Below are 27,826 nucleotides of genomic sequence, written 5' to 3' on the forward strand. Positions count from 1 at the left end.
TTCAACACCTACAGGTTTATTTGTTGATATTTATGTCATGTAAAGTCTTCAAACACTTAATACCAGTATTCAGCCTATAAGTTAACATTCTAACTAGTAAAAGTGCTGTTATTTTTTTATTTCCTTTGTTTTAATTAGGTGATGTTTTGCAGTGTAACCAGGAGGGGGCAGTGTGACACAACAACCAGGTTTGGCAGAAGGACTGTAGACAAGTGGTTCACAACCTGTGGTCCCTGGGGGTGGTGCAGCTGGTCCACAATTATTTTTAGATTGTAGTATTTTATTATTCAAAAATAATAACAGTTAGGAGTATTAATGGTATTATAAGCAATTTTACATTCCTTTTCATAATGCAAATAGTTTGATAATAATAGACCATTACAGGCCTTGTTACATTCACATGTATTGACAGAATTTGAACGGCAATATATTTGATGTGGAAAAATATCAGCGACTCCGTGAATGGTGGTCCTCAAGAGCTTTTAACAGTGATTTGATGGTCTCCAGAATGGAAAAGGTTGGGAACTGCTGAGCTAGACAGTCACATCTGTGTGGTAACATGATAGGATGGGTAACCAATGATATACAATGATTCTGCAGAACCCAAAACAGACTGATTATAATGTATAGTATATGATGTTACATTGAACTAACAGTAATCAGAGACCTACTAACATACATAGATATACACACACAGAATGTATTACATGTATTTGACTGGGATACTGCACATCAATCGACATTTCTTTAAATGTGCCAGATTTAGCCAGCTAGTTAGTTTTCAACTGTAGTCCCTGGGCAGGTAGATAAACATAAAAAATACAACATTAAAAAACATTTAGTAAATCATTGTGTATAGATGGGGTCTGATTGTCCTTCAGCCACTTTCAAGATCATTGGTAAAGGAGTGACAGGTTACACAGCTCCTTATATGTCCTTCAGACACTCTCAAGTCATTGGTAAAGAGGTGACAGGTTACACAGCTCCTTATATGTCCTTCAGCCACTCTCAAGTCATTGGTAAAGGAGTGACAGGTTACACAGCTCCGTATATGTCCTTCAGCCACTCTCAAGTCATTGGTAAAGGAGTGGCAGGTTACACAGCTCCTTATATGTCCTTCAGCCACTCTCAAGTCATTGGTAAAGGAGTGACAGGTTACACAGCTCCTTATGTCCTTCAATGGTCAATGTGTTCCAGACGTGAGGCTCTCACTGAGAAAACTGCTGATAGACTGAGGTGGTTGTGTTGATATTCAGTCTCTCTCATGAACCTCTAACAGGAAAGCTGCTGATAGACTGAGGTGGTTGTGTTGATATTCAGTCTCTCTCATGAACCTCTAACAGGAAAGCTGCTGATAGACTGAGGTGGTTGTATTGATATTCAGTCTCTCTCATGAACCTCTAACAGGCCAACACTGTACACTATATTCATCAAATACATTTATGTTGAATGTGTGTAGGACTGACTGACCCTCCTGCTAGATAGGGGTCCAGCTAGGTACCTAGTGGAGGACTAACTGACCCTCTTGCTAGAAGATCCACACTTCCAGGAGGCTGCAGAAGGAGAGATGCTGTGTGGTTGGTCCTTCAGTAAGTTTATTGTTATTACAGTGGTCATGTTTGATTGACATTTTCTGTACGCTGAATTAAAGCAACAGACAGCAAGAACATGTTGAACCATCCTGCCTGTCTATTCTGCCTGGTCTCCCAACACCCAGGGGTTGACTACAACTGTTGGTCTGGAGCTGTGACCAAAGACAGGGGTCCAGCTCCCCAAGAAGGTTGATGATCCTGGAACATGACTCATTTCCTTTTCTCAACACCATGTCGATGATGTCACGTGCCTTCTCTGCCCTCTCAGCTATCACCTTCACTGACTCCATTTCCTCCTGGTTGATGACTGTGTGATGCAGCAGTCCGTCCAGCAGACCATCCAGGACAGGTCTTGACACTCGTGTCACAAACTCTGTCCGTACAGAACGCAGCTGCTGCTCTGAAGAACCAGTAAGACTGCTCTCAGCCATACGCCCTGCCCCCAACACAGCACCTGAGAGAGTCAGGTTACAAAATAACTACATTTGTTAATTCACATTTGACATTTAGAAACAGACTTCTTTCAATGTGACCTACAATAAAAGTCTAATTTGTATTATTGAATCTTTGCAATGAGAACCTATTCTTGAACATTAACGACCTGCATCAATGAACACAATGGATTCATTCATATTCGGTTTCACAGACGTAGAAATAGAGGATGGGGCCTTCAGAAGCAGGCTAATCTACATCAAGTCCTGGAGGAGATGTCATTGGGTCATTCAGAACCAGGCTAATCTACATCAAGTCCTGGAGGAGATGTCATTGGGTCATTCAGAACCAGGTTAATCTACATCAAGTCCTGGAGGAGATGTCATTGGGACATTCAGAACCAGGTTAATCTACATCAAGTCCTGGGGGAGATGTCATTGTTCTTGAAGACAGTCTTTTATAAACAGGACTAGTCCAGGTCCTACAGTAAACCATGTTGACTGGCCCTCAAGTCATTGGTTTGTATCTCTCATGTTTACTTACTAGTTGAATGGGTTTCAGTGATGTATTCATCTGAAAGAAACAAAAATAGGTTATATCACTCTAAACAGCATCTGTCAGAAAAAAACACAGTTATGATTGACATCTGCTCCTACCTATTGGTACCATATCTCTCCATACAGTCCTCTCATCATCACCGATTAACTCCATCTCAATGTCAACCCCTGTGTTTCTTATAATCATCTTACAACAGCTTGGTGTGGTGTCTGCAGGTAACAGCTGAATCTTCTGTAGAAGGCCATATGGTGCAACGATTGAGACAACAGACAGAGAGAGAGAGAAATAGTGAAGTAGAATGATATTCCAGTTATTCATATACAATATGACAGATTCATGTCCTCAGCCTGATAAAACTGCACCTCTGGATTGATGGAAGTGGAGTGGGGATTCTTGAGTGCAAACCAACTGTTCAGCTTTAAAGACCCGTATGGACTTGACAGGACCAATTCCGAATATCCTTGGGACACCTGATTTTTCTCCCGTTCCTGAACAGCCTACAAAATGAGCAATGTAGTAGTCAGTCAGAACAATGTAGTCTCATAATTCACACAACATACAGCTCACTGAGAAACCAATGTTAGTCATAGTTTTTCTTGTATTAATGAATGTTACCACAGAAATAGATTTCTCACAGAGCTGCATGTTGTCTTTGCAATCTAGAGATTTTCAACAAACTATCAGCTTTCCTTCAGTAAGTTTCAACATACTGTTGTCACTTCAGTGAAAGTGCCTCACCTCTTTCTGACTGGAGTTTCTGAGGAGCATGTACAGCCTTGAAATGACTGTTGACCTTTTTACTGCCATATAGAGGACCACGTCACAGTGGACATCTACGTTCAAAGACAGTAATCTCAGTATAACAGAGATAAGTGAGAACTTCGGATGGAGAATCTTAGCATGGAATCTGGTGACCTCATGCACTTCCTCTAAAGACACTCCATGTTCCTCTACATGAAGAATCTTCATCTCATTCCTCAGGGAAGGGTTGGTCCCTGAACAACACAATAAAAATGAGACAGAAAGACAAATATTGTATTATTCATCCAACTAAAACACAAAGAATATGGAGTACCAGATCACAGTAAACTCAAACTCCCAGAATAGTTCCTTCATTCATTCAGGAAGTGAAACTCAGTTACATGGAAATGTCTTTCTGAATACTATTTCTATATGGTTTTACCTAAACAGACAAAGTGTGGCAGATGAACTTCCTCCAGTTCACCTAACTCCATAGCGATGTCCAGCAATGGACCACCTTGTGTGTACTGCATGTCTTTCAGAAGTTGACTGTAGGGTTCCCAGTTCCTGAAGTGATACTTCAGAATGACATCTCTCTCACACAGCCAGCGGAGCCCAGACACTGTGCACTCATAACTCCCTTTGGGTGTCCTGTGTCTGAGGGCAACAACAAGATATGGGAGAGAGGGTCAATGGTCAAATGGAGATGTTAGATTAGAAGACTATTCCCAAAGGTAATGGGGAAATACACTAGCAGGTGGAATGAAATGTTAATAGTTATTTTACCTGAACATTGTCATTCCCTGGACAGTGGAAGTCAAGGGTTCAATCTGAATCCAGTGTGTGGAGTCCTGAACAAGGACAAGCATGTCAGTAATACATATGGGGCCTGTTTCCTGGACACAGATTGAGTCTAGTGCTGGACTAAAAAGCATGCTCAATGGAAGTTTCAATAAAAAAGTTATTTAAGGTCCAGGACTAGACTTAATCTGTGTCTGGGAAACTGGCCCATTAACCAAAGTAACTAATCTAATGTATTTATTCAATGTTACATAGAATGCAGGTGATTTATCAATTCAACTGTCTAATGACAAAATATGAAAACAGGTAAAATCCTGCATGTGTCACAGTATCTAACGAAGGTGGCGCCCCTCCTCGGTCGGGCGGCGCTCGGCGGTCGTCGTCGCCGGCCTATTAGCTGCCACCGATCGTTGTTTCTGTGTCTTTTGGTTTCGTCTGTCTGTCTATCTCGCACCTGTTTTGTGTTTGTCATTAGTGGGGGGTTATTTAGTGTGTATTTTCAGTTGGGGTTCTCGTGCGGGATTGTTTATTGTCCACTCAGGACAGTTGTGATTGTAAATTGTTATTGTCGATTATTATTGCCGGGCTGCGCCCGTGCGCTTTTCGTTTCCAGTGCGCTTATTTTGGGAAGGTGTTTTTCCCCTGGCAGACTTCACCACGCGCCTGGTGCCCTACGGCTATTGCGTGTCACTAATACTATTAAAACACCGTTGCTCCGGCCCTCTGTCTCCTGCTCCTGATTCCACCTCTCCACTGGTCCTAGACAGTCGTGACAGAATCCCGCACCGAATATGGAGTCAGCAGGAGCAGAAGCGCCGTCCATGGCTGAGCAGGTCTCTCAACACGCCAGCCTCCTCCACCGCCTAGGCTCGGCCATGGACCAGGTGTTGGCCCGGTTGGAGAACTGGGAGAGAGGTGCTTCCCCAGCTGGACCAGCTCCGGTCCCTCACCCTGTGCCCCTACACACACACCCTGAAGCGGCCGCCGGTGGTATCCGGATTACTCCTTCCCCGGGAGTTCGATGGGACGGCCGCTGGGTGCAAGGGGTTCTTGCTCCAATTGGAACTATACCTGGCGACCGTCCGCCCCCCCCCCCTTCCGACGAAGAGAGGGTGAGCGTCCTCGTCTCCTGTCTCACGGGTCGAGCCCTGGAATGGGCCAATGCGGTCTGGGATGGCCCAGACTCGGCTCGGGGCGACTACCCTGAGTTCACCCGCCGCTTCCGGGCGGTTTTTGATCATCCCCCGGAGGGCAGGGCGGCGGGTGAGCGGCTATTCCACTTGAGACAGGAGACGAGGAGCGCTCAGGATTTCGCCCTAGAATTCCGGACTCTCGCCGCTGGATCGGGGTGGAACGAACGGGCCTTGATAGACCACTATAGGTGTAGCCTTCGCGAGGACGTCCGCCGGGAGCTGGCCTGTAGGGACAACGCCTCCACCCTAGACCAACTGGTGGATTTGTCCATTAGACTGGACAACCTGTTGGCTTCCCGGGGACGTTCCAGTCGGGGCCTGTTCGTTCCGCCTCCCAGTCCCCCCGCTCCACAGCCCATGGAGATAGGGGGGACTGCGTCGAGGAGGACCGGAGGGGGGGGTCTCTCCTGCACCCGATGTGGACGCAGAGGACACACTGTGGACCGGTGCTGGAGTGGTCCCCCCGGGAGTTCGGAGGGCAGGCAGAGCACTACTTCGAACCCCCAGGTGAGTCCGCACCAGCCACACCCAGAGCCCCCTGTCGACCACATGTACACCTCTGTTTATTTTCCTGATTTTTCCCCTCACTTCCAGTATAAGGCACTAGTCGATTCAGGTGCAGCTGGGAGTTTTATGGACCGTGGGTTAGCGAAGAGGTTAGGGATTCCCCTGGTTCAGCTGGACCACCCCTTCCCTGTGCACGCCCTAGATAGTCGACCGCTAGGGTCAGGCCAAGTAGGGGAGGTCACAGTGCCACTGGTTATGCAGACGTGGGGGGGTCATGAGGAGCGTATCAGCCTGTTCCTCATTGACTCCCCAGCGTTTCCGGTGGTACTGGGAATCCCCTGGCTAGCCACGCACAACCCGCAGATTTCGTGGAGACAGAGGGCTCTTACGGGGTGGTCGAGGGAGTGCTCAGGTAGGTGCATAGGAGTTTCCATCGGTGCGACTACAGTGGAGAGTCCAGACCAAGTCTCCACCGTGCACATTCCCTCAGAGTATGCCGATTTGGCTATCGCCTTCAGTAAGACGAGGGGATTGTGCGATAAACCTCCAGGCCGACGCGGTTCTTCCTAGGAGTCACGTGTATCCTCTGTCTCAGGAGGAGACAGTGGCTATGGATACATACGTCACTGAGTCCTTGAGACAGGGATACATTCGGCCATCTAAGTCCCCCGTCTCCTCGAGTTTTTTTTTGTGAAGAAGAAGGAGGGAGGTCTGCGCCCGTGCATTGACTATAGAGGTCTAAATGCTATCACAGTGGGTTTCAGTTACCCGCTACCTCTCATTGCTACGGCAGTGGAGTCATTTCACGGGGCGCGCTTCTTCACGAAATTAGATCTCAGGAGCGCATATAACCTGGTGCGTATCCGAGATGGAGACGAGTGGAAAACCGCATTTAGTACCACATCGGGCCATTATGAGTACCTCGTCATGCCGTATGGGTTAAAGAACGCTCCCGCTGTCTTCCAATCCTTTGTGGACGAGGTCCTTCGGGACATGCTCGGGCAGGGTGTGGTGGTGTACATCGATGACATCCTGATTTGCTCCGCCACACGCGCCGAGCATGTGTCCCTCGTGCGTAAAGTGCTTGGGCGGCTGCTGGAGCATAACCTATACGTCAAGGCTGAGAAATGCGAGTTCTTCAAACGAGCCGTCTCATTTCTAGGATATCGCATTTCCACCTCGGGGGTAGAGGTGGAGTGTGACCGCGTGACGGCTGTGCGTAATTGGCCAACCCCAACCACTGTGAAGGAGGTGCAGCGGTTCTTGGGGTTCGCTAATTATTATCGGAGGTTTATCCGGAGTTTTGGTCAGGTGGCGGCTCCCATTACCTCACTGATGAAGGGGGGGCCGGTGCGGCTACGATGGTCAGCAGAGGCGGACAGAGCCTTCCATCGTCTGAAGGTTCTGTTTACCAATGCACCTGTCCTGGCGCATCCGGACCCCTCCTTGCCATTCATAGTGGAGGTGGACGCGTCCGAGGCTGGGGTAGGAGCTGTGCTATCGCAGCGCTCGGGCGTTCCTCCGAAGCTCCGCCCATGTGCCTTCTTTTCTAAGAAGCTGAGCCCGGCGGAGCGCAACTATGATGTGGGGGACCGGGAGCTGTTAGCCGTGGTCAGGGCTTTGACGGTGTGGAGACATTGGCTTGAGGGGGCACGTCACCCTTTTCTCATCTGGACCGACCACCGTAACCTGGAGTATATTCGGGCAGCGAAGAGGCTTAATCCCCGTCAGGCAAGGTGGGCCATGTTTTTTACGAGGTTTCACTTTACCCTCTCGTACATTCCAGGTTCCCGGAACCGGAAGGCTGACGCACTGTCGCGTCTCTACGACACCGAGGAGCGGACCATCGATCCCACTCCCATACTCCCCGCCTCCTGTCTGGTGGCACCGGTGGTATGGGAGGTGGATGCGGACATCGAGCGGGCGGGTCGGTCAGAACCCACTCCTCCTCAATGTCCCGTGGGCCTGAAATACGTTCCGCTTGGTGTTCGCGATCGTCTGATCCGATGGTCCCACGCTCTACCCTCCTCGGGTCATCCTGGGGTGGAACGGACAGTGCGGGGCCTGAAGGGAAGGTACTGGTGGCCCACCTTGGCTGAGGATGTTCGGCGTTATGTCTCTTCCTGTTCGGTATGCGCTCAGTGCAAGGCTCCTAGGCACCTGCCTCGAGGGAAATTACAGCCCCTCCCCGTTCCACAGCGGCCTTGGTCTCACCTCTCGGTGGATTTCCTCACGGATCTCCCGCCGTCCCAGGGGAATACGGTGATCCTGGTCGTTGTGGACAGGTTCTCTAAGTCCTGCCGTCTGCTCCCTTTGTCCGGTCTTCCTACGGCCCTGCAAACCGCGGAGGCCCTGTTCACCCATGTCTTCCGGCACTATGGGGTGCCCGAGGACATCGTATCTGATCGGGGTCCCCAGTTCACGTTCAGGGTGTGGAGATCGTTTATGGAGAGGCTGGGGGTCTCGGTCAGCTTGACCTCGGGGTTCCACCCCGAGAGTAATGGGCAGGTGGAGCGCATTAACCAGGATGTGGGCAGGTTCCTGCGGTCGTATTGCCGGGACCGGCCAGGGGAGTGGGCGCAGTTCGTGCCATGGGCCGAGATGGCCCAGAACTCTCAGCGCCACTCCTCTACCAACCTATCACCCTTCCAGGTGGTATTGGGGTATCAGCCGGTCCTGGTGCCATGGCAACAGAGCCAGACGGAGGCTCCTGCGGTGGAGGCATGGGTGAAGCGCTCTCAGGAGACCTGGAATGGTGTCCAGGAGTGCCTAAGGAGGGCTGGTGAACGTCACAAGGAGAGCGCTGACCGCCACCGCAGTGACGCCCCCCGTGTATAATCCGGGGGACAGAGTCTGGCTCTCGACCCGGAACCTGCCTCTCCGCCTGCCCTGCCGGAAGCTGGGTCCGCGGTTTGTGGGGCCGTTCAAAGTCCTGAGGAGGATAAACGAGGTGTGTTACAGGTTACAACTCCCTTCATATTACCGTATTAACCCCTCGTTTCATGTGTCTCTCCTCAGGCCGGTGGTAGCTGGTCCACTGCAGGACGATGAGGTGCTGGAGGTCCCCCCGCCCCCCCTGGACATCGGGGGGGCCCCGGCGTACACAGTCCGAGCCATCCTGGACTCCCGACGTCGGGTCGGGGGCCTGCAGTACCTCGTGGACTGGGAGGGGTACGGTCCGGAGGAGAGGTGCTGGGTTCCGGCGGCGGACATTCTAGATCCACCTATGCTACAAGAATTCCACCGTCGCCGTCCGGATCGGCCGGCGCCTCGCCCTCCGGGCCGTCCCCGAGGCCGGCGTCGGTACTGTCACAGTATCTAACGAAGGTGTCGCCCCTCCTCGGTCGGGCGGCGCTCGGCGGTCGTCGTCGCCGGCCTATTAGCTGCCACCGATCGTTGTTTCTGTGTCTTTTGGTTTTGTCTGTCTGTCTATCTCGCACCTGTTTTGTGTTTGTCATTAGTGGGGGGTTATTTAGTGTGTATTTTCAGTTGGGGTTCTCGTGCGGGATTGTTTATTGTCCACTCAGGACAGTTGTGATTGTAAATTGTTATTGTCGATTATTATTGCCGGGCTGCGCCCCGTGCGCTTTTCGTTTCCAGTGCGCTTATTTTGGGAAGGTGTTTTTCCCCTGGCAGACTTCGCCACGCGCCTGGTGCCCTACGGCTATTGCGTCACTAATACTATTAAAACACCGTTGCTCCGGCCCTCTGTCTCCTGCTCCTGATTCCACCTCTCCACTGGTCCTAGACAGTCGTGACAACATGACTACAAGCAGAACACAGGACTGTCTATATCCCAGTATGAATGGTTGGTCAGTACACACCTGGCTTTGAGACTGTGTTTATATTACTAAAGCAGAACACAGGACTGTCTATATCCCAGTATGAATGGTTGGTCAGTACACACCTGGCTTTGAGACTGTGCCTGACTCCTGCAGGTATGTAAAAGTAAGAATTGACATTATGACTTACCTCAACATGGTCACAAGTCTTACAGCTCTGAGGAATCCCTGAAGCCAAAAGTAGTTGTTACTTGAAATGGACAATCTCATGGAATATTGAATTCATAATTATTAAATAGACTTAATAAAAATGAATATAAGTGATCAACAGTCTCAGAATGTACACTCATTAGCATACCATAATCTGGCATTAGTGTTATATTAATTAATGTTTGTGGAAGCAGGAAACAACATCGTTCTCGTCCATGTTTTGTAGATGTTGGGGTCTGATTTCTGGTAGATCCTAGGATGAGAGCTTAAAGGTAGAGTCAGCTAAATGATGATGTACGAGCAGCACAACAGATATTGTGATGAGCAAGATGCCTGACTTCTCTCTCACACAGTCACACACAGTATCTGTCCATGTGCAAGGGTTCTCTTCACTCTCTAACAGAGTGGTAGTCACGGGATCAAAACAGCAGAGAAATTTAGCCTTGCTGTATAACGCTCTTAGTTGTTGTAGAAATTGACCCACTATGCTGTTTACTTTGTGCATCTACGTCATATCGCTGACTCTACCTTTAAGTTTGTTCTGACCAAATAGATCATGATTGTGTTCCTTGACTGGGACTCAACTACAATGAACGCTTTAAACAATTTTGATTTAAAAACAATTATCAGTTAACTCACATTTCTCAGGTCCAGGCTTGATCCAACTCTCTCCACCATGGTCTCTTGTGTCCTCAGGTCCAGGCTTGATCCAACTCTCTCCACCATGGTATCTGGTGTTCTCAGGTCCAGGCTTGATCCAACTCTCTCCACCATGGTCTCTGGTGTTCTCAGGTCCAGGCTTGATACAACTCTCTCCACCATGGTCTCTGATGTTCTCAGGTCCAGGCTTGATACAACTCTCTCCACCATGGTCTCTGGTGTTCTCAGGTCCAGGCTTGATCCAACTCTCTCCACCATGGTCTCTGGTGTCCTCAGGTCCAGGCTTGATCCAACTCTCTCCACCATGGTCTCTGGTGTTCTCAGGTCCAGGCTTGATCCAACTCTCTCCACCATGGTCTCTGGTGTTGGTAAAGCAGAAGGATAGACTGTGATTAAACTAAATACAACTTATAAAGGCTTTATATAGCATACATACAGTCTTCATAAGACATACAACAAGTTTATAAGGGGTGAGAGAACAACTCCCTACGTAGGGCGCATTGCCTAAATGTGACATAACCCACTATGTCAACTTTCATAGAGGCAATACTAATGAAGACATTGCATATGTTGAGGAAAGCCCTTAGAGATGTGAAGTCACCAGTTATCATGAGTTACATACCCCCAGGTAGTGATTAGAGAGAGAATGACATTACAGAGAGGCTGTTCTATTTAACAGGTTCTGATGCCCTCTAATGGTTAGAGAGAGAATGACATTACAGAGAGGCTGTTCTATTTAACAGGTTCTGATGCCCTCTAGTGGTTAGAGAGAGAATGACATTACAGAGAGGCTGTTCTATTTAACAGGTTCTGATGCCCTCTAGTGGTTACAGAGAGAATGACATTACAGAGAGGCTGTTCTATTTAACAGCTTCTGATGCCCTCTAAAGGTTAGAGAGATAATGACATTACAGAGAGGCTGTTCTATTTAACAGGTTCTGATTCCCTCTAGTGGTTAGAGAGAGAATGACATTACAGAGAGGCTGTTCTATTCAACAGGTTCTGATGCCCTCTAATGGTTAGAGAGATAATGACATTACAGAGAGGCTGTTCTATTCAACAGGTTCTGATGCCCTCTAGTGGTTAGAGAGAGAATGACATTACAGAGAGGCTGTTCTATTCAACAGGTTCTGATGCCCTCTAGTGGTTAGAGAGAGAATGACATTACAGAGAGGCTGTTCCATTTAACAGACTGAAATTAAATAGAGGACAGGAATCTACTAACACATTAAAACACACCACTACTACTAATCTAACTGTCTGTAGGTCCAACAGAACACATTAAAACACACCACTACTACTAATCTAACTGTCTGTAGGTCCAACAGAACACATTAAAACACACCACTACTAATGTAATTATAGAAATGATGAAACAAATGATGAAACATTGCTATGACTCACCTCTGAATGTGTTGGTCATCTATCTGACACAGGGTCACTGAGGAGGAGGAGGAGCAAACCCCAAACCCAGGATAGAGGGGTTCAGTGAATGTGGTGTGTTCTGTGTAAAGGTGTGTCAGTGTACCAGAGGAGGACACACTATAGAAGGACAAAGTACCAGCTGGCCAGTCCAGATACACTCCAACTCTGTTAGAAACAGGACCAGAGATTGTTCTGCTGACTCCAGGATGGTGAAATAAGTAGAGGCCATCACAGCAGATTAAACACCAGGACTTCCTATTGAATCCAATAAAACTGTCATCCTCTTCTACCTTCCTGTTCATTCCTTTGTACACCACACCAATGTCAGCCCATTCACCATCCCTCTCCATCTCCCAGTAATAACGAGATCCAGATAAGCCTTCTCTGCAGAGAACTTGGGGACTATAGTCAAATCTGTCTGGATGGTTTTCATAATGCTGCTTCTCTTCCAATGTCACCTTCCTGTTCCCCTCAGACAGTATCAGGTTTGGGTGTGCTGTATTTGGGTCCAGGGTGAGATGACAGGCATCTGTAGACAAAAGGAGAGTTTAATCAAACCACATCTTCATATAAAATGTTGTTTTGTAGGTACAGAACAAGTATTGATTAGTTACTATGATACTATAGTTCTGAATATGCAGTTAATTAGGATTGAAGAGACGTACATTTCCTCAGCCCTGATTTGAGCCTGCACTCTCCACCATGATCCACACTGTAGGAGAAACAGGTTATTGACTGACAAAGACCTAATAAAGCAGTCAACATTTAAACCATATTGTTGTGTTCTGGTGCACTATCCAAGTTCATTACTAGAGACATACAGGTATTCTATCCTACCTACTGCATACAGAACGGAGTACAATTCATTACTAGAGACATACAGGTATTCTATCCTACCTACTGCATACAGAACGGAGTACAATTCATTACTAGAGACATACAGGTACTCTATCCTACCTACTGCATACAGAACAGAGTACAATTCATTACTAGAGACATACAGGTATTTTATCCTACCTACTGCATACAGAACAGAGTACAATTCATTACTAGAGACATACAGGTATTCTATCCTACCTACTGCATACAGAACGGAGTACAATTCATTACTAGAGACATACAGGTATTCTATCCTACCTACTGCATACAGAACAGAGTACAATTCATTACTAGAGACATACAGGTATTATATCCTACCTACTGCATACAGAACAGAGTACAATTCATTACTAGAGACAAACAGGTATTCTATCCTACCTACTGCATACAGAGCGGAGTACAATTCCAACAGGATATCAGAGATGCAGAAGAAGAGTATTCATGTAGTGATGATGTATGCTGTGTTGGAGTGCTCAGCCTGCTGAGTAAACTTCCCCTTAATTCTACCATCATGTCCTCATGTTACTGAACCTACTACACTACATATGACACAACCACTGCTCACACTATTAGGACATCTATTCTGACTTACTTCAGCTTCATCAGTTTATATGTGGGATCCACCAGAGCAGCTGAAAGCAGTCCACCTGCAGAGTCTCCTGGGTGATTGTAGCTCAGGTCCAGCTCTTTCAGGTGGGAGGGGTATGACCTCAGAGCTGAAGACAGAGCAGCACAGCCCTCCTCTGTGACCAGACAGCCAGACAGCCTACAGAGAGACACACAACAGCTGTCTAGGTTGGTGTACTGGTGTCAATCATCTTGTAGGACACCCATACATTTGTCCATGACACAAACATTGTGAAGAAACGTCAGATTTTCAGAGTATTTGTTTTACTCAAATCAAATCAAATTTATTTTTATATAGCCCTTCGTACATCAGCTGATATTCTCAAAGTGCTGTACAGAAACCCAGCCTAAAACCCCAAACAGCAAGCAAAGCATGTGAAAGAAGCACGGTGGCTAGGAAAAACTCCCTAGGAAAAACTCCCTAGAAAGGCCAAAAACCTAGGAAGAAACCTAGAGAGGAACCAGGCTATGAGGGGTGGCCAGTCCTCTTCTGGCTGTGCAGGGTGGATATTAAAACAGAACATGGTCAAAATGTTAAAATGTTAAAATGTTCATAAATGACCAGCATGGTCAAATAATAATAATCATAGTAGTTGTCGAGGGTGCAACAAGCACGTCCGGTGAACAGGTCAGGGTTCCATAGCCGCAGGCAGAACAGTTGAAACTGGAGCAGCAGCACGGCCAGGTGGACTGGGGACAGCAAGGAGTCATCATACCAGGTAGTCCTGAGGCATGGTCCTAGGGCTCAGGTCCTCCGAGAGAAAGACAGAAAGAGAGAAAGAGAGAATTAGAGAGAGCATATTTAAATACACACAGGACACCGGATAAGACAAGAGAAATACTCCAGATGTAACAGACTGACCCTAGCCCCCCGACACATAAACTACTGCAGCATAAATACTGGAGGCTGAGACAGGAGGGATCAGAAGACACTGTGGCCCCATCCGATGATACCCCCGGACAGGGCCAAACAGGCAGGATATAACCCCACCCACTTTGCCAAAGCACAGCCCCCACACCACTAGAGGGATGTCTCCAACCACCAACTTACCGTCCTAAGACAAGGCCGAGTATAGCCCACAACGATCTCCGCCATGGCACAACCCAAGGGGGGGGGGGGGGGGGGGGGGGGCGCCAACCCAGACAGGAAGACCACGTCAGTGACTCAACCCACTCAAGTGACGCACCCCTCCCATGGACGGCATGGAAGAACACCAGTAGGCCAGTGACTCAGCCTCTGTAAAAGGGTTAGAGGCAGAGAATCCCAGTGGAAAGAGGGGAACCGGCAAGGCAGAGACAGCAAGGGCGGTTCGTTGCTCCAGCCTTTCCGTTCACCTTCACACTCCTGGGCCAGACTATACTTAATCATAGGACCTACTGAAGAGATAAGTCTTCAGTAAAGACTTAAAGGTTGAGACTGAGTCTGCGTCTCTCACATTGGTAGGCAGACCATTCCATAAAAATGGAGCTCTATAGGAGAAAGCCCTACCTCCAGCCGTTTGCTTAGAAATTCTAGGGACAATTAGGAGGCCTGCGTCTTGTGACCGTAGCGTACGTGTAGGTATGTACGGCAGGACCAAATCGGAAAGATAGGTAGGAGCAAGCCCATGTAATGCTTTGTAGGTTAGCAGTAAAACCTTGAAATCAGCCCTTGCCTTAACAGGAAGCCAGTGTAGGGAGGCTAACACTGGAGTAATATGATCAAATTTTTTGGTTCTAGTCAGGATTCTAGCAGCCGTATTTAGCACTAACTGAAGTTTATTTAGTGCTTTATCCGGGTAGCCGGAAAGTAGAGCATTGCAGTAGTCCAGCCTAGAAGTAACAAAAGCATGGATTAATTTTTCTGCGTCATTTTTGGACAGAAAATTTCTGATTTTTGCAATGTTACGTAGATGGAAAAAAGCTGTCCTTGAAACAGTCTTGATATGTTCTTCAAAAGAGAGATCAGGGTCCAGAGTAACGCCGAGGTCCTTCACAGTTTTATTAAGCTCAGTCAGCTCAGTACTGACCTGACTGAAACAGCTGTACTTACCCCAGTGTGTGTAGTTTACAGTCTGGATCCTCCAGTCCAGCAGACAGCAGTGTAACTCAGCTCAGTACAGACCTGACTGAAACAGCTGTACTTACCCCAGTGTGTGTAGTTTACAGTCTGGATCCTCCAGTCCAGCAGACAGCAGTGTAACTCCTGAGTCCTGCAGGTCATTGTCTCTCAGCTCCAGTTGTTTCAGTTGTGAGTTGGGTGAACTCAGGACTGAGGCCAGATCTGAACAGCAACCCTCTGTCAGACCACACTGACCTAGACTAGAGGGCAGAAGAGCACATGATTAACACATGTTTAAAACATCCACATAATAACTCATACTGAAGATATTTAACTCACACTAGTGTCTGTATGTTGCGGAGTGGACTGGTTAGGCCAACACAGAGCAGCTCCACTCCTCTGTCTTCCAGGTCATTGTAGCTGAGGTCCAGTTCTCTCAGGGGGGAGTTTGGTGTCTGCAGAGCTGAGGCCAGAGCCTCACAGGATTCATATGTGAGGTTACAGTGATCCAGTCTGGAGAGAGGAGATATGTCGACACTGTTAAATATGCAAAACATTAAGAATAATGAGATGCATTAAGACAATAACAGAAGGACACATTATTAACAAATGTTAACTTTTTACAACCATTTTCATATTTTCATATATTTGTAGTATATGTTTTTACAAGATGAGTGATGAGAAGAGAATCATCCAGCTCATTGGGTCTCTCTCTACACTACCATATACCATGTCATGAAATATGCAGACAGACTGATTAAAAGTATGTTTACATTGTAATACTTCTGACAGACAACTTCTAACTCCGCCCATAACTTTTGGAATTATAGCATTCCCAGAAAGCATAAATTATTGACTCATTGTTAGTTTTACACTTAAGACATGACTCTGTTGTTCTGCTGTACAATTTGTTAATTTTGTCTCGTGTAATAAACTCTATACATTAGTTTATACTGGATTAATCATATATTTTTGCTAACTTTAATTTTGTTAGTTATGTTCCAACATTCCCTCCATCTTGTGACCAATATCAGTTCTTTTTAAGTCTTGGTTCCTATAGTTTATATTTTTTATTAAAAACACAAACTAACTCACTCACTCAATATATTTAACCTTAGTTTGATATATTTATCACATTTGATGAATGTTTCTGCATATTTACCAAGATTTTAAAATAATGTTAACATAATAACTACAAATATATAAACACTATAAAGACAGTGGATACTGAAGTTATTTAACTCACATTAGTGTCTGTATGTTGCGGAGTGGACTGGTTAGTCCAACACAGAGCAGCTCCACTCCTCTGTCTCCCAGGTCATTGTTGCTGAGGTCCAGGTCTCTCAGGGGGGAGTTTGGTGTCTGCAGAGCTGAGGCCAGAGACTCACAGGATTCATATGTGAGTTCACAGCGATCCAGTCTGGAGAGAGGAGATATGTCAATACACTGTTAAATATGCAAAGCTTTAAGAATAACGAGATGCATTAAGACAATAACAGAAGGACATGACTAGACTATGTTAAAAACATACTAACTCACTCAAGATATTTAACCTTAGTTTCATATATTTATCACATTTCATGTATCTTTCTGCATATTTACCAAGATGTTCAAATAATGTTAAAAACATAATAACACCTAATTACTATAAATATATAAACACTATAAAGACAGTGGATACTGAAGATATTTAACTCACACTAGTGTCTGTATGTTGCAGAGTGGACTGGTTAGTCCAACACAGAGCAGCTCCACTCCTCTGTCTTCCAGGTCATTGTAGCTGAGGTCCAGTTCTCTCAGGGGGGAGTTTGGTGTCTGCAGAGCTGAGGTCAGAGTCTCACAGGATTCATACGTGAGTTTACAGTGATCCAGTCTTGAGAGAGGAGATAATCTGTTAGATATACAAATCCTTCATTATAATGATACTGTATACATAAACTCAATAACAGAACTTACAGTGCTCTCTTGCAGGTTTTCACTACCGGCAGCAACCTCTGATAACCTTCCTCTGTTGTGTTGTATGTCTTCAGGTCAAACTCCTCCAGCACCTCCTCTGACATCAGTAACAGGTAGGCCAGGGCTGAACATTGGTCAGGTTTTAGCTCTGTTTCTGAAAGAGTTCCTGATCGCAGGGAGGTCTGCATGTCTTCAACTAGAGAGTTGGCACCAAGTTCATTCAGACAGTGGAACAAGTTGATGATCCTTTCTGGTGAGGATTCTCTTTTGATCTTGACTGAAAGGTACCCAACTGTTCTCTTAACTGTTTTCTCATTGGTCTCTGTCGTACATCCTGTCTGTGTCAGAAGGCCTCGTAACAGATTCTGATTGGACTCCAGTGAGAGACCCAGAAGGAAGCGGAGGAACAGGTCCAGGTGTCCATTCTCACTCTTCAAGGCCTGGTCCACTGCTCTCCTGTGTAAGTCAGACAACTGGAATGACTCCTCTTCATCATTGTCGTCATCATCATCCTCATCTTCGTCATTGTTCTCCTCCTCCTCGTCCTGCTTATCATCAATCTCCTCCTCCTCCTCCTCCTCCTCCTCATCATCATCATCATCCTTGTTCTCCTTCTCCTCGTCCTGCTTATCATCAATCTCCTCCTCCTCCTCCTCCTCCTCCTCCTCATCATCATCATCATCATCACTAGTGACTGCTTTGGGGGGGAAAACATTTTCCTTCTTGTCCAGACATGATTCTATAGCATGCACTGCTGCTAGAAACTCCTGAATGCTCAGATGCACAAAGCTGTAGACCTTCTCTTGGTTCAGCCCAGATTCTTCTTTAAAGATCTCTGTACACAATGCTGAGTACTCTGATGCCTCTGTGACATCAAGGCCACACTCTCTCAGGTCCTCCTCATAGAAGATCAGGTTGCCCTTCTGTAGCTGTTGGAAAGCCAGCTTTGCCAGTTTCAGGATCATCTCTTTGTCTGACTGAGACAGTTCCTTTGGGTTTGTCTCTGTGGCTTTGTTGTACTTCCTGTTCTTCACAATGATTTGGATGAATATGAAGTGTGAGTACATCTGGGTCAGAGTTTTGGGGACTTCATCCTTCTCTGCCTCTTTCAGTATCATCTCAAGGACAGTGGCTGATATCCAACAGAAGACTGGCATGTGGCACATGATGTGGAGGCTCCTTGATGTCTTCATGTGTTTGATGATTTCATTGGCCAGATTCTGATCTGTGATTTTCTTCCTGAAATACTCCTCCTTCTGTGGATCATTGAACCCTCGTACCTCTGTCACCTGGTCAACACACTCAGGAGGGATCTGATTGGCTGCTGCAGGCCGTGAGGTTATCCAGACGAGAGCAGAGGGAAGCAGATTCCCCTCGATGAGGTTTGTCAGCAGCACGTCCACTGAGGTTGGCTTCATGACATCACAGCACTTCTCATTGTTTTTGAAGTCTAGAGGAAGTCGACACTCATCCAGACCATCAAAAATGAAAACAGTTTTGGTTTCACCATCTTCAATGCTGTCAATCTCTTTCAGCTCTGGGAAGTAGTGGGAAAGAAGTTGCATCAGATTGTATTGGTCCTTTTTCAGGTTCAGATCACGGAAAGGAAGAGGAAACATGAAATGAATGTCCTGATTTGCTTTTCCCTCTGCCCAGTCAAGGATGACCTTCTGCACAGAGACTGTTTTTCCAATGCCAGCGATTCCTTTTGTCAGCACAGTTCTGATAGGTTTGTCTTGTCCCGGTAAAGGCTTGAAGATGTCGTTGCATTTGATTGGTGTCTCTTGTGTGGTTCGTTTCTTGGATGCCATCTCTATCTGTCTAACCTCATGTTCATTATTGAGCCCTCCACTTCCACCCTCTGTGATGTAGAGCTCTGTGTAGATGTCCTTTAACAGACTTTGGTTTCCATGGTGTCCAATTCCTTCAGATATGTGTTGATACTTGTGTTTCAGTTTAGCCTTAATGTCTTGTTGGACTGTCAGCAGAGTTTGACCTGTAGGAAAACAATGAGAGTTGGGACTCATAAGTTTGTGTGTGTTTTATAAGGGTCTTTGTACCGTTCTTTGTAATATTGTATGAAACACAGTCTTACTTCTTCTGTCCAGAAGGTTGTGTGTGATCTTTAATGCATCCTCACTGTCCAACCTCTCCACTTCCTTATTGTCATCTGGTAATGGTTCCTGGCTGAAAGCAGGTGGCTGATCACTCTTCATTGATAGCAGGCTGGTTGTAGGGGACTCTGCTCTGGGCTTCTGAACACTGAACAAAACAGGGAGACAGATCACCTCATCAATATCTCATCAATACCTCATCTACTTCATTTTAACAACTGTATAATGGAACTTCTAGAAGTCCTGATGTTTCTTTATAAAGCTACAGTCTGCAATTGGTAAATCCATTTCTGGCCTTTTAAGTGAATGATATAGACCTACATTTTATGTAATTTGGGAACACTTTTCTCTTTAGTTTTATATCTTTAAGAGAACTGTATATTTTACATGTCATCTCTTACCTCTTAGAACTGGTGTCTTGAGTCATTTTGGAGGCAGTGGTCTCCTCCTCTCTCTCCCCAGAGAGGCTCATTTTAGAGGCAGTGGTCTCCTCCTCTCTCTCCCCAGAAAGACTCATTTTAGAGGCAGTGGTCCCCTCCTCTCTCCCCCCAGAAAGACTCATTTTAGAGGCAGTGGTCCCCTCCTCTCTCTCCCCAGAGAGACGCATTTTAGAGGCAGTGGTCTCCTCCTCTCTCTCCCCAGAGAGACTCATTTTGATGTAAGTTACAGCTCACTCAGCTACAATAAGAAATAACAGAACAGTCAATATTTCTGAACATTGTTGAAGAACCATTAACAACACATTTACTGTCTGAGGTCAAAGACTTAAATCAGACTTCATATTGTATTCAAACATACACAGTCCAATATGTTATTCATTTGATTTGACTTGGATCCCCATTAGCTGACATTTGTCACCATCTGTTGTCCCCATCTCAACCACTAGATAGAGCTGTAGGCCTACAGCTCTACTCCATCTAACCACAACCGTAGAAACATAAACAAACCATCTATGGAGACAAATCATCAGTATCATAACACCGGAATGCAACATCCATCCACTTATATCAGTACATCTGTAACAGCCTAAACATTACAAACCTTCTATTAGATCAGATAAGCCTCAAGTAACTCCACACTCTCATAGAACTTGTTCTCAACTGGCCTACCTGGTTAAATAAAGGTGAAATAAAATAACAGGCAGATTTTGGGCAGAGTAAATCCTCTCACTTCGCCTCTTCCTCTCTGTCTCTATCTTCTCAATATAATAGACAATCTTTGCTTGCATGCAGGAACATTGGTACATTGTGGGAGGCAACCTGTCTGTCTAGGGAGACTAGTGATGAACAAGTTAGGCCTATTTGAAACATCACCATCTCCTGGCAGCATTTACCAGACAATGTATAGAAGGGAGAAAAAAATCCGGAACATAATTTATGATGGTTTTTATTTAATTTTTGTTTTGGAATCAATGATTATAGTTTTAGTTTTTCAAATGAGTTTCTTAATTATTTTAGTTTCAGATTTGGTAACATAATTACTAGTTTTAATCATTTAATAATCAATAAATAAAAATGTATATCAGTTTCTCCTGCACATGTTACCATGGGGCCATGTTGCCATGGGGCCAGGTTGCCATGGGGCCATGTTGCCATGTTGCCATGGGGGCGTAGTGAAAATGATATAGAAATGTTCTAACTAATTTCCTGCAATTCAAAGAAAACATTTTCAGTTTTACAGCTAATTCTACTCATGTTGCCACAGAGTGGAGGCAAATGTTAGCAGTTTGTAATGTGATAACTGATGATTAATGGGCCCCACCCCGGTAGGTAATTCAACCATGTTTACTACAAGTTTAGCCACTTGACTAATTTACCATCTAAAAACATGTAGCTAACATGGGCTAATAGACTGACTGCTGATGCACAACCACATTTACACACTGAACCATGTGTTTTCTATTATTCTAACGGTCAACAGTAAGTTGAGACCCAGACTGAGTTCCAAAACAATGTTTTATTACTGGTCCCTGCCGCCAGTTGTCCATCCCTGGTTTAGTGAATAGACCAATGCACTGCTTGAGTTCACTTGAGGTGCGATCAGTTTATCTCGCCCGGCGCACCGGGGTTTACATTCTGAGAAATAGTAGTGCTGACGATTCAACCCGGGGTTCACAATGCGCATAGATGAGCCGGTGACGTTATATCGAGCGCACCGGAGTTTACATTCTGAGAAAAGGTGTGCTGACGATTCAACCCGGGGTTCACAATGCGCATAGATGAGCCGGTGACGTTATATCGAGCGCACCGGAGTTTACATTCTGAGAAAAGGTGTGCTGACGATTCAACCCGGGGTTCACAATGCGCATAGATGAGCCGGTGACGTTATATCGAGCGCACCTGCAGTTCACCAAACGGACCACCGCCTTCCTGATCTGTCACCAGAAAGCTTTAAACTTAACATGTGATTTGGCCCCACATTTAAATAGTTTCTATGCACATTGTTGAACGTCATATTTACTTGAAGAGACAGACTATTTTATTTAATGACAGCTATACATAATTCCGATGCACGTCTTCTTTCAGGAAGTAAAAGTGAGTCAGTTTCCACAGATAATAATCACCTTAATGTGCTGTAAATCACCTATAACAATAATACCATTCCTCATAGCCCTGTAGCCTATAACAATAATACCATACCTCATAGCCCTGTAGCCTATAACAATAATACCATACCTCATAGCCCTGTAGCCTATAACAATAATACCATACCTCATAGCCCTGTAGCCTATAACAATAATACCATACCTCATAGCCCTGTAGCCTATAACAATAATACCATACCTCATAGCCCTGTAGCCTATAACAATAATACCATACCTCATAGCCCTGTAGCCTATAACAATAATACCATACCTCATAGCCCTGTAGCCTATAACAATAATACCATACCTCATAGCCCTGTAGCCTATAACAATAATACCATACCTCATAGCCCTGTAGCCTATAACAATAATACCATACCTCATAGCCCTGTAGCCTATAACAATAATACCATACCTCATAGCCCTGTAGCCTATAACAATAATACCATACCTCATAGCCCTGTAGCCTATAACAATAATACCATACCTCATAGCCCTGTAGCCTATAACAATAATACCATACCTCATAGCCCTGTAGCCTATAACAATAATACCATACCTCATAGCCCTGTAGCCTATAACAATAATACCATACCTCATAGCCCTGTAGCCTATAACAATAATACCATACCTCATAGCCCTGTAGCCTATAACAATAATACCATACCTCATAGCCCTGTAGCCTATAACAATAATACCATACCTCATAGCCCTGTAGCCTATAACAATAATACCATACCTCATAGCCCTGTAGCCTATAACAATAATACCATACCTCATAGCCCTGTAGCCTATAACAATAATACCATACCTCATAGCCCTGTAGCCTATAACAATAATACCATACCTCATAGCCCTGTAGCCTATAACAATAATACCATACCTCATAGCCCTGTAGCCTATAACAATAATACCATACCTCATAGCCCTGTAGCCTATAACAATAATACCATACCTCATAGCCCTGTAGCCTATAACAATAATACCATACCTCATAGCCCTGTAGCCTATAACAATAATACCATACCTCATAGCCCTGTAGCCTATAACAATAATACCATTCCTCATAGCCCTGTAGCCTATAACAATAATACCCTACCTCATAGCCCTGTAGCCTATAACAATAATACCATACCTCATAGCCCTGTAGCCTATAACAATAATACCATACCTCATAGCCCTGTAGCCTATAACAATAATACCATACCTCATAGCCCTGTAGCCTATAACAATAATACCATACCTCATAGCCCTGTAGCCTATAACAATAATACCATACCTCATAGCCCTGTAGCCTATAACAATAATACCATACCTCATAGCCCTGTAGCCTATAACAATAATACCATACCTCATAGCCCTGTAGCCTATAACAATAATACCATACCTCATAGCCCTGTAGCCTATAACAATAATACCATACCTCATAGCCCTGTAGCCTATAACAATAATACCATACCTCATAGCCCTGTAGCCTATAACAATAATACCATACCTCATAGCCCTGTAGCCTATAACAATAATACCATACCTCATAGCCCTGTAGCCTATATCACATCACATCTTATTGATTAGGCTGATCACTATGAATCAACAACAATGTAAATAAGCCTAAAATAATAATTATTGAAAGTTTAAATCAATATTGTATTAACTTGGCGGATGTCTTACCCACTAAATCATCTCTCTCTTTATGATAACCTAACTTCTCAAAAATACTTTTCTACATGACATTGTAAAAGAACGCTAGAAACCTCTGAAACATGTTTCAAAACAACGATTACCTGCAGATAAGTGACACAATAATTCTCTAAAGAGGGTGAATCCTGACTGCAGAAACAATAAATAGTGGGGAGAGCGCGTCATTCTGGTCAAGGCTTTGTAGTGCGTAAAAAACAACAGGTGATCTAATCATTTAATACTAGTTATCCACAAAAAGAAAAACAACTTACTTTTTTGGCAAAAACTTTTGTATTTTCCTAATGTTATGAATTTTAGTGACGTTGCCAATTCTTGTTCCCGAATGTATTTCGTTATTTGGTCCTCAGAACTTGAACTCGAGATTTACCATTTGGAGAACGCAGCGTTTCCCGCAACCATATGATTGGTCGGTAAGATTACACGTCATCACACTCCCTCATCTGATTGGTCGGGTAGGCGGACCTTCTAACTTTGTGGCTGTGATAACTAGTGAGCAAAGCAGATCACCACCTTTCTGAGTTTCTCAGCCTAATGTCGCATTCAAATAAAACAGGGAACTCGGAAAAAAACAAATCCGACTGAGAAAAATCGATTTGAACCCTCCTCTTTCTCGAGCGTTGACATCGTATTGTTCCGAGTTCCCTGTTGTTGTGAACGCGGCATAAACTTTTCAAATTATTCCTTCATTTAGTTTCAATGCCCATTGCTGCACGTCACTTTTACTTGGCCGAATTTACGAGAAGGACTTTTATTTTTCAAAGAAACTAGTTTACCTGATACACGTCTTTCTCCAGGAAGTTAATGAGTGAAAAGACAAAAGCCACGGTCATGTGCAGTCAATCGCCCATACCCTACCTCATAACCCTGTAGACTATAATATAACCCCATACCCTACCTCATAGCCCTGTAGACTATAATATAACCCCATACCCTACCTCATAACCCTGTAGACTATAATATAACCCCATACCCTACCTCATAGCCCTGTAGACTATAATATAACCCCATACCCTACCTCATAACCCTGTAGACTATAATATAACCCCATACCCTACCTCATAACCCTGTAGACTATAACATAACCCCATACCCTACCTCATAGCCCTGTAGACTATAATATAACCCCATACCCTACCTCATAACCCTGTAGACTATAATATAACCCCATACCCTACCTCATAACCCTGTAGACTATAACATAACCCCATACCCTACCTCATAACCCTGTAGACTATAATATAACCCCATACCCTACCTCATAGCCCTGTAGACTATAATATAACCCCATACCCTACCTCATAGCCCTGTAGACTATAATATAACCCCATACCCTACCTCATAGCCCTGTAGACTATAATATAACCCCATACCCTACCTCATAACCCTGTAGACTATAATATAACCCCATACCCTACCTCATAGCCCTGTAGCCTATAATATAACCCCATACCCTACCTCATAACCCTGTAGCCTATAATATAACCCCTTACCCTACCTCATAGCCCTGTAGCCTATAATATAACCCCATACCCTACCTCATAACCCTGTAGCCTATAATATAACCCCATACCCTACCTCATAGCCCTGTAGCCTATAATATAACCCCATACCCTACCTCATAACCCTGTAGACTATAATATAACCCCATACCCTACCTCATAGCCCTGTAGACTATAATATAACCCCATACCCTACCTCATAACCCTGTAGCCTATAATATAACCCCATACCCTACCTCATAGCCCTGTAGCCTATAATATAACCCCATACCCTACCTCATAACCCTGTAGACTATAATATAACCCCATACCCTACCTCATAGCCCTGTAGACTATAATATAACCCCATACCCTACCTCATAACCCTGTAGCCTATAATATAACCCCATACCCTACCTCATAGCCCTGTAGCCTATAATATAACCCCATACCCTACCTCATAACCCTGTAGACTATAATATAACCCCATACCCTACCTCATAGCCCTGTAGACTATAATATAACCCCATACCCTACCTCATAACCCTGTAGACTATAATATAACCCCATACCCTACCTCATAGCCCTGTAGACTATAATATAACCCCATACCCTACCTCATAACCCTGTAGACTATAATATAACCCCATACCCTACCTCATAACCCTGTAGACTATAATATAACCCCATACCCTACCTCATAACCCTGTAGACTATAATATAACCCCATACCCTACCTCAGATCCCTGTAGACTATAATATAACCCCATACCCTACCTCATAATCCTGTAGACTATAATATAACCCCATACCCTACCTCATAGCCCTGTAGCCTATAATATAACCCCATACCCTACCTCATAACCCTGTAGCCTATAATATAACCCCTTACCCTACCTCATAGCCCTGTAGCCTATAATATAACCCCATACCCTACCTCATAACCCTGTAGCCTATAATATAACCCCATACCCTACCTCATAGCCCTGTAGCCTATAATATAACCCCATACCCTACCTCATAACCCTGTAGACTATAATATAACCCCATACCCTACCTCATAGCCCTGTAGCCTATAATATAACCCCATACCCCACCTCATAACCCTGTAGCCTATAATATAACCCCTTACCCTACCTCATAGCCCTGTAGCCTATAATATAACCCTATACCCCACCTCATAACCCTGTAGACTATAATATAACCCCATACCCTACCTCATAGCCCTGTAGACTATAATATAACCCCATACCCTACCTCATAGCCCTGTAGCCTATAATATAACATTGATACATATTGACTAGGCTGATCAATATGAATCTGCATCAATGTAAGGAAGCCTAAAATTATTGAAAGTTGAAATCAGTATTGTAATAACTTAACAATTCTGCGGATGTCTTACCCGCTAAATCACCTCCCTCTGCGATGGCCTAACTTCTCCAAAACACCTTTCGTCATAAAATGGTAAAATAACGCTTCAGTACAAACCTCAGAAACATTTTTCTCCGTCCGATAGTGTCCAGTTCTTCCTCTAGTTCCTTGTAAATGTACTTTCTAGTTCAACAGGTATAGGTTTCCAGCAGATTTGACATAGTTTGTTCTGGCACCTATTTGCCCTGATCCGGTACCTCTCGCGGCATGATGTATTAATTGTTTCACTGTTCGCACTGAATACATTCTAATAAAAGCGATCAGTGTTAAATCAAGTTGCCACCTTGTTATTTCTCCCGACCCACAGAAAGACCATCAGGTAAATCATCAGGGTAATCATCCTATCCTGCCACAGTGCTGTCCGTTTCATCACCATATAGTAGGCTACTCTGTCTGCTGCGCTGCTATGTTGTGTTTGACACGTTTTCTTCTCAGTGTTCCGGAAGCCTGAGGCCCCCGGATGCCCCCTCCCCCTCTGACTATGTGTTTCAGGACCTCCCGATTTACACATTAAACATTTATTATATGTTCATATTTATGTCATGTAAAGGCTTAATACACTTTATTACATTCCCCAGTTTCTGTGTTGTTGTGGGTTTGTATGTGTTTATATGTGTATTTCAGGAAATGGCTTCCTGGATTCTAAGCAGCTGTTTGGTCGGAGCTCTGACCCCACCCTCTCGTCAGGGGAAACAGCTGTTTTCAATTACAGACTCCTTCTGCAGCTTTAAAAGCCACTGTTCCTCTGTTAGGAGGAGAGAGCTGCTGGGTATGTCCTGTATTGGTTGGTGCTCAGAGAGCTGCTGGGTATGTCCTGTATTGATTGGTGCTCAGAGAGAGCTGCTGGGTATGTCCTGTATTGGTTGGTGCTCAGAGAGCGTCTGGGTATGTCCTGTATTGGTTGGTGCTCAGAGAGAGCTGCTGGGTATGTCCTGTATTGATTGGTGCTCAGAGAGAACTGCTGGGTATGTCCTGTATTGATTGGTGCTCAGAGAGAACTGCTGGGTATGTCCTGTATTGATTGGTGCTCAGAGAGAGCTGCTGGGTATGTCCTGTATTGGTTGGTGCTCAGAGAGAGCTGCTGGGTATGTCCTGTATTGGTTGGTGCTCAGAG

General features: G+C 45.0%; 1 protein-coding gene across 1 annotated transcript; it reads right to left on the minus strand.

Moving 5' to 3' along the window:
* On the minus strand, nucleotides 1–27,128 carry LOC106591987 (uncharacterized). The gene is made up of 20 exons (XM_082978273.1): nucleotides 26,770–27,128; nucleotides 19,920–20,196; nucleotides 19,500–19,666; nucleotides 17,405–19,400; nucleotides 17,148–17,321; nucleotides 16,695–16,868; nucleotides 15,788–15,961; nucleotides 15,535–15,708; nucleotides 13,373–13,546; nucleotides 12,567–12,613; nucleotides 11,881–12,430; nucleotides 10,456–10,787; nucleotides 9,797–9,834; nucleotides 4,110–4,174; nucleotides 3,766–3,980; nucleotides 3,321–3,577; nucleotides 2,945–3,079; nucleotides 2,681–2,813; nucleotides 2,568–2,597; nucleotides 1–2,046 (listed from the first exon to the last, which is right to left on the minus strand). Exons 2-20 carry the CDS (start codon nucleotides 20,168–20,170, stop codon nucleotides 1,646–1,648), a joined length of 5,487 nt encoding a protein of 1,828 aa, XP_082834399.1. The 5' UTR covers nucleotides 20,171–20,196; nucleotides 26,770–27,128; the 3' UTR covers nucleotides 1–1,645.
* Nucleotides 27,129–27,826: the final 698 nt, after the last annotated feature.

This window comes from Salmo salar, chromosome 08 (assembly GCF_965601325.2).
Source record: "Salmo salar chromosome 08, fSalSal1, whole genome shotgun sequence".
NCBI classification, from domain to species: domain Eukaryota; kingdom Metazoa; phylum Chordata; class Actinopteri; order Salmoniformes; family Salmonidae; genus Salmo; species Salmo salar.

Bases quoted from the DNA above. Each gene is read 5' to 3' on its own strand.
- LOC106591987 (XM_082978273.1), bottom strand. From the start codon at position 20,170: ATGAGTCTCTCTGGGGAGAGAGAGGAGGAGACCACTGCCTCTAAAATG. The intron at 10,788-11,880 runs GTGAGTCATAGC...TGAGAACACCAG, and splicing joins GATGACCAACACATTCAGAG to AGACCATGGTGGAGAGAGTT. The intron at 3,578-3,765 runs GTAAAACCATAT...TGTGTTGTTCAG, and splicing joins GCCACACTTTGTCTGTTTAG to GGACCAACCCTTCCCTGAGG.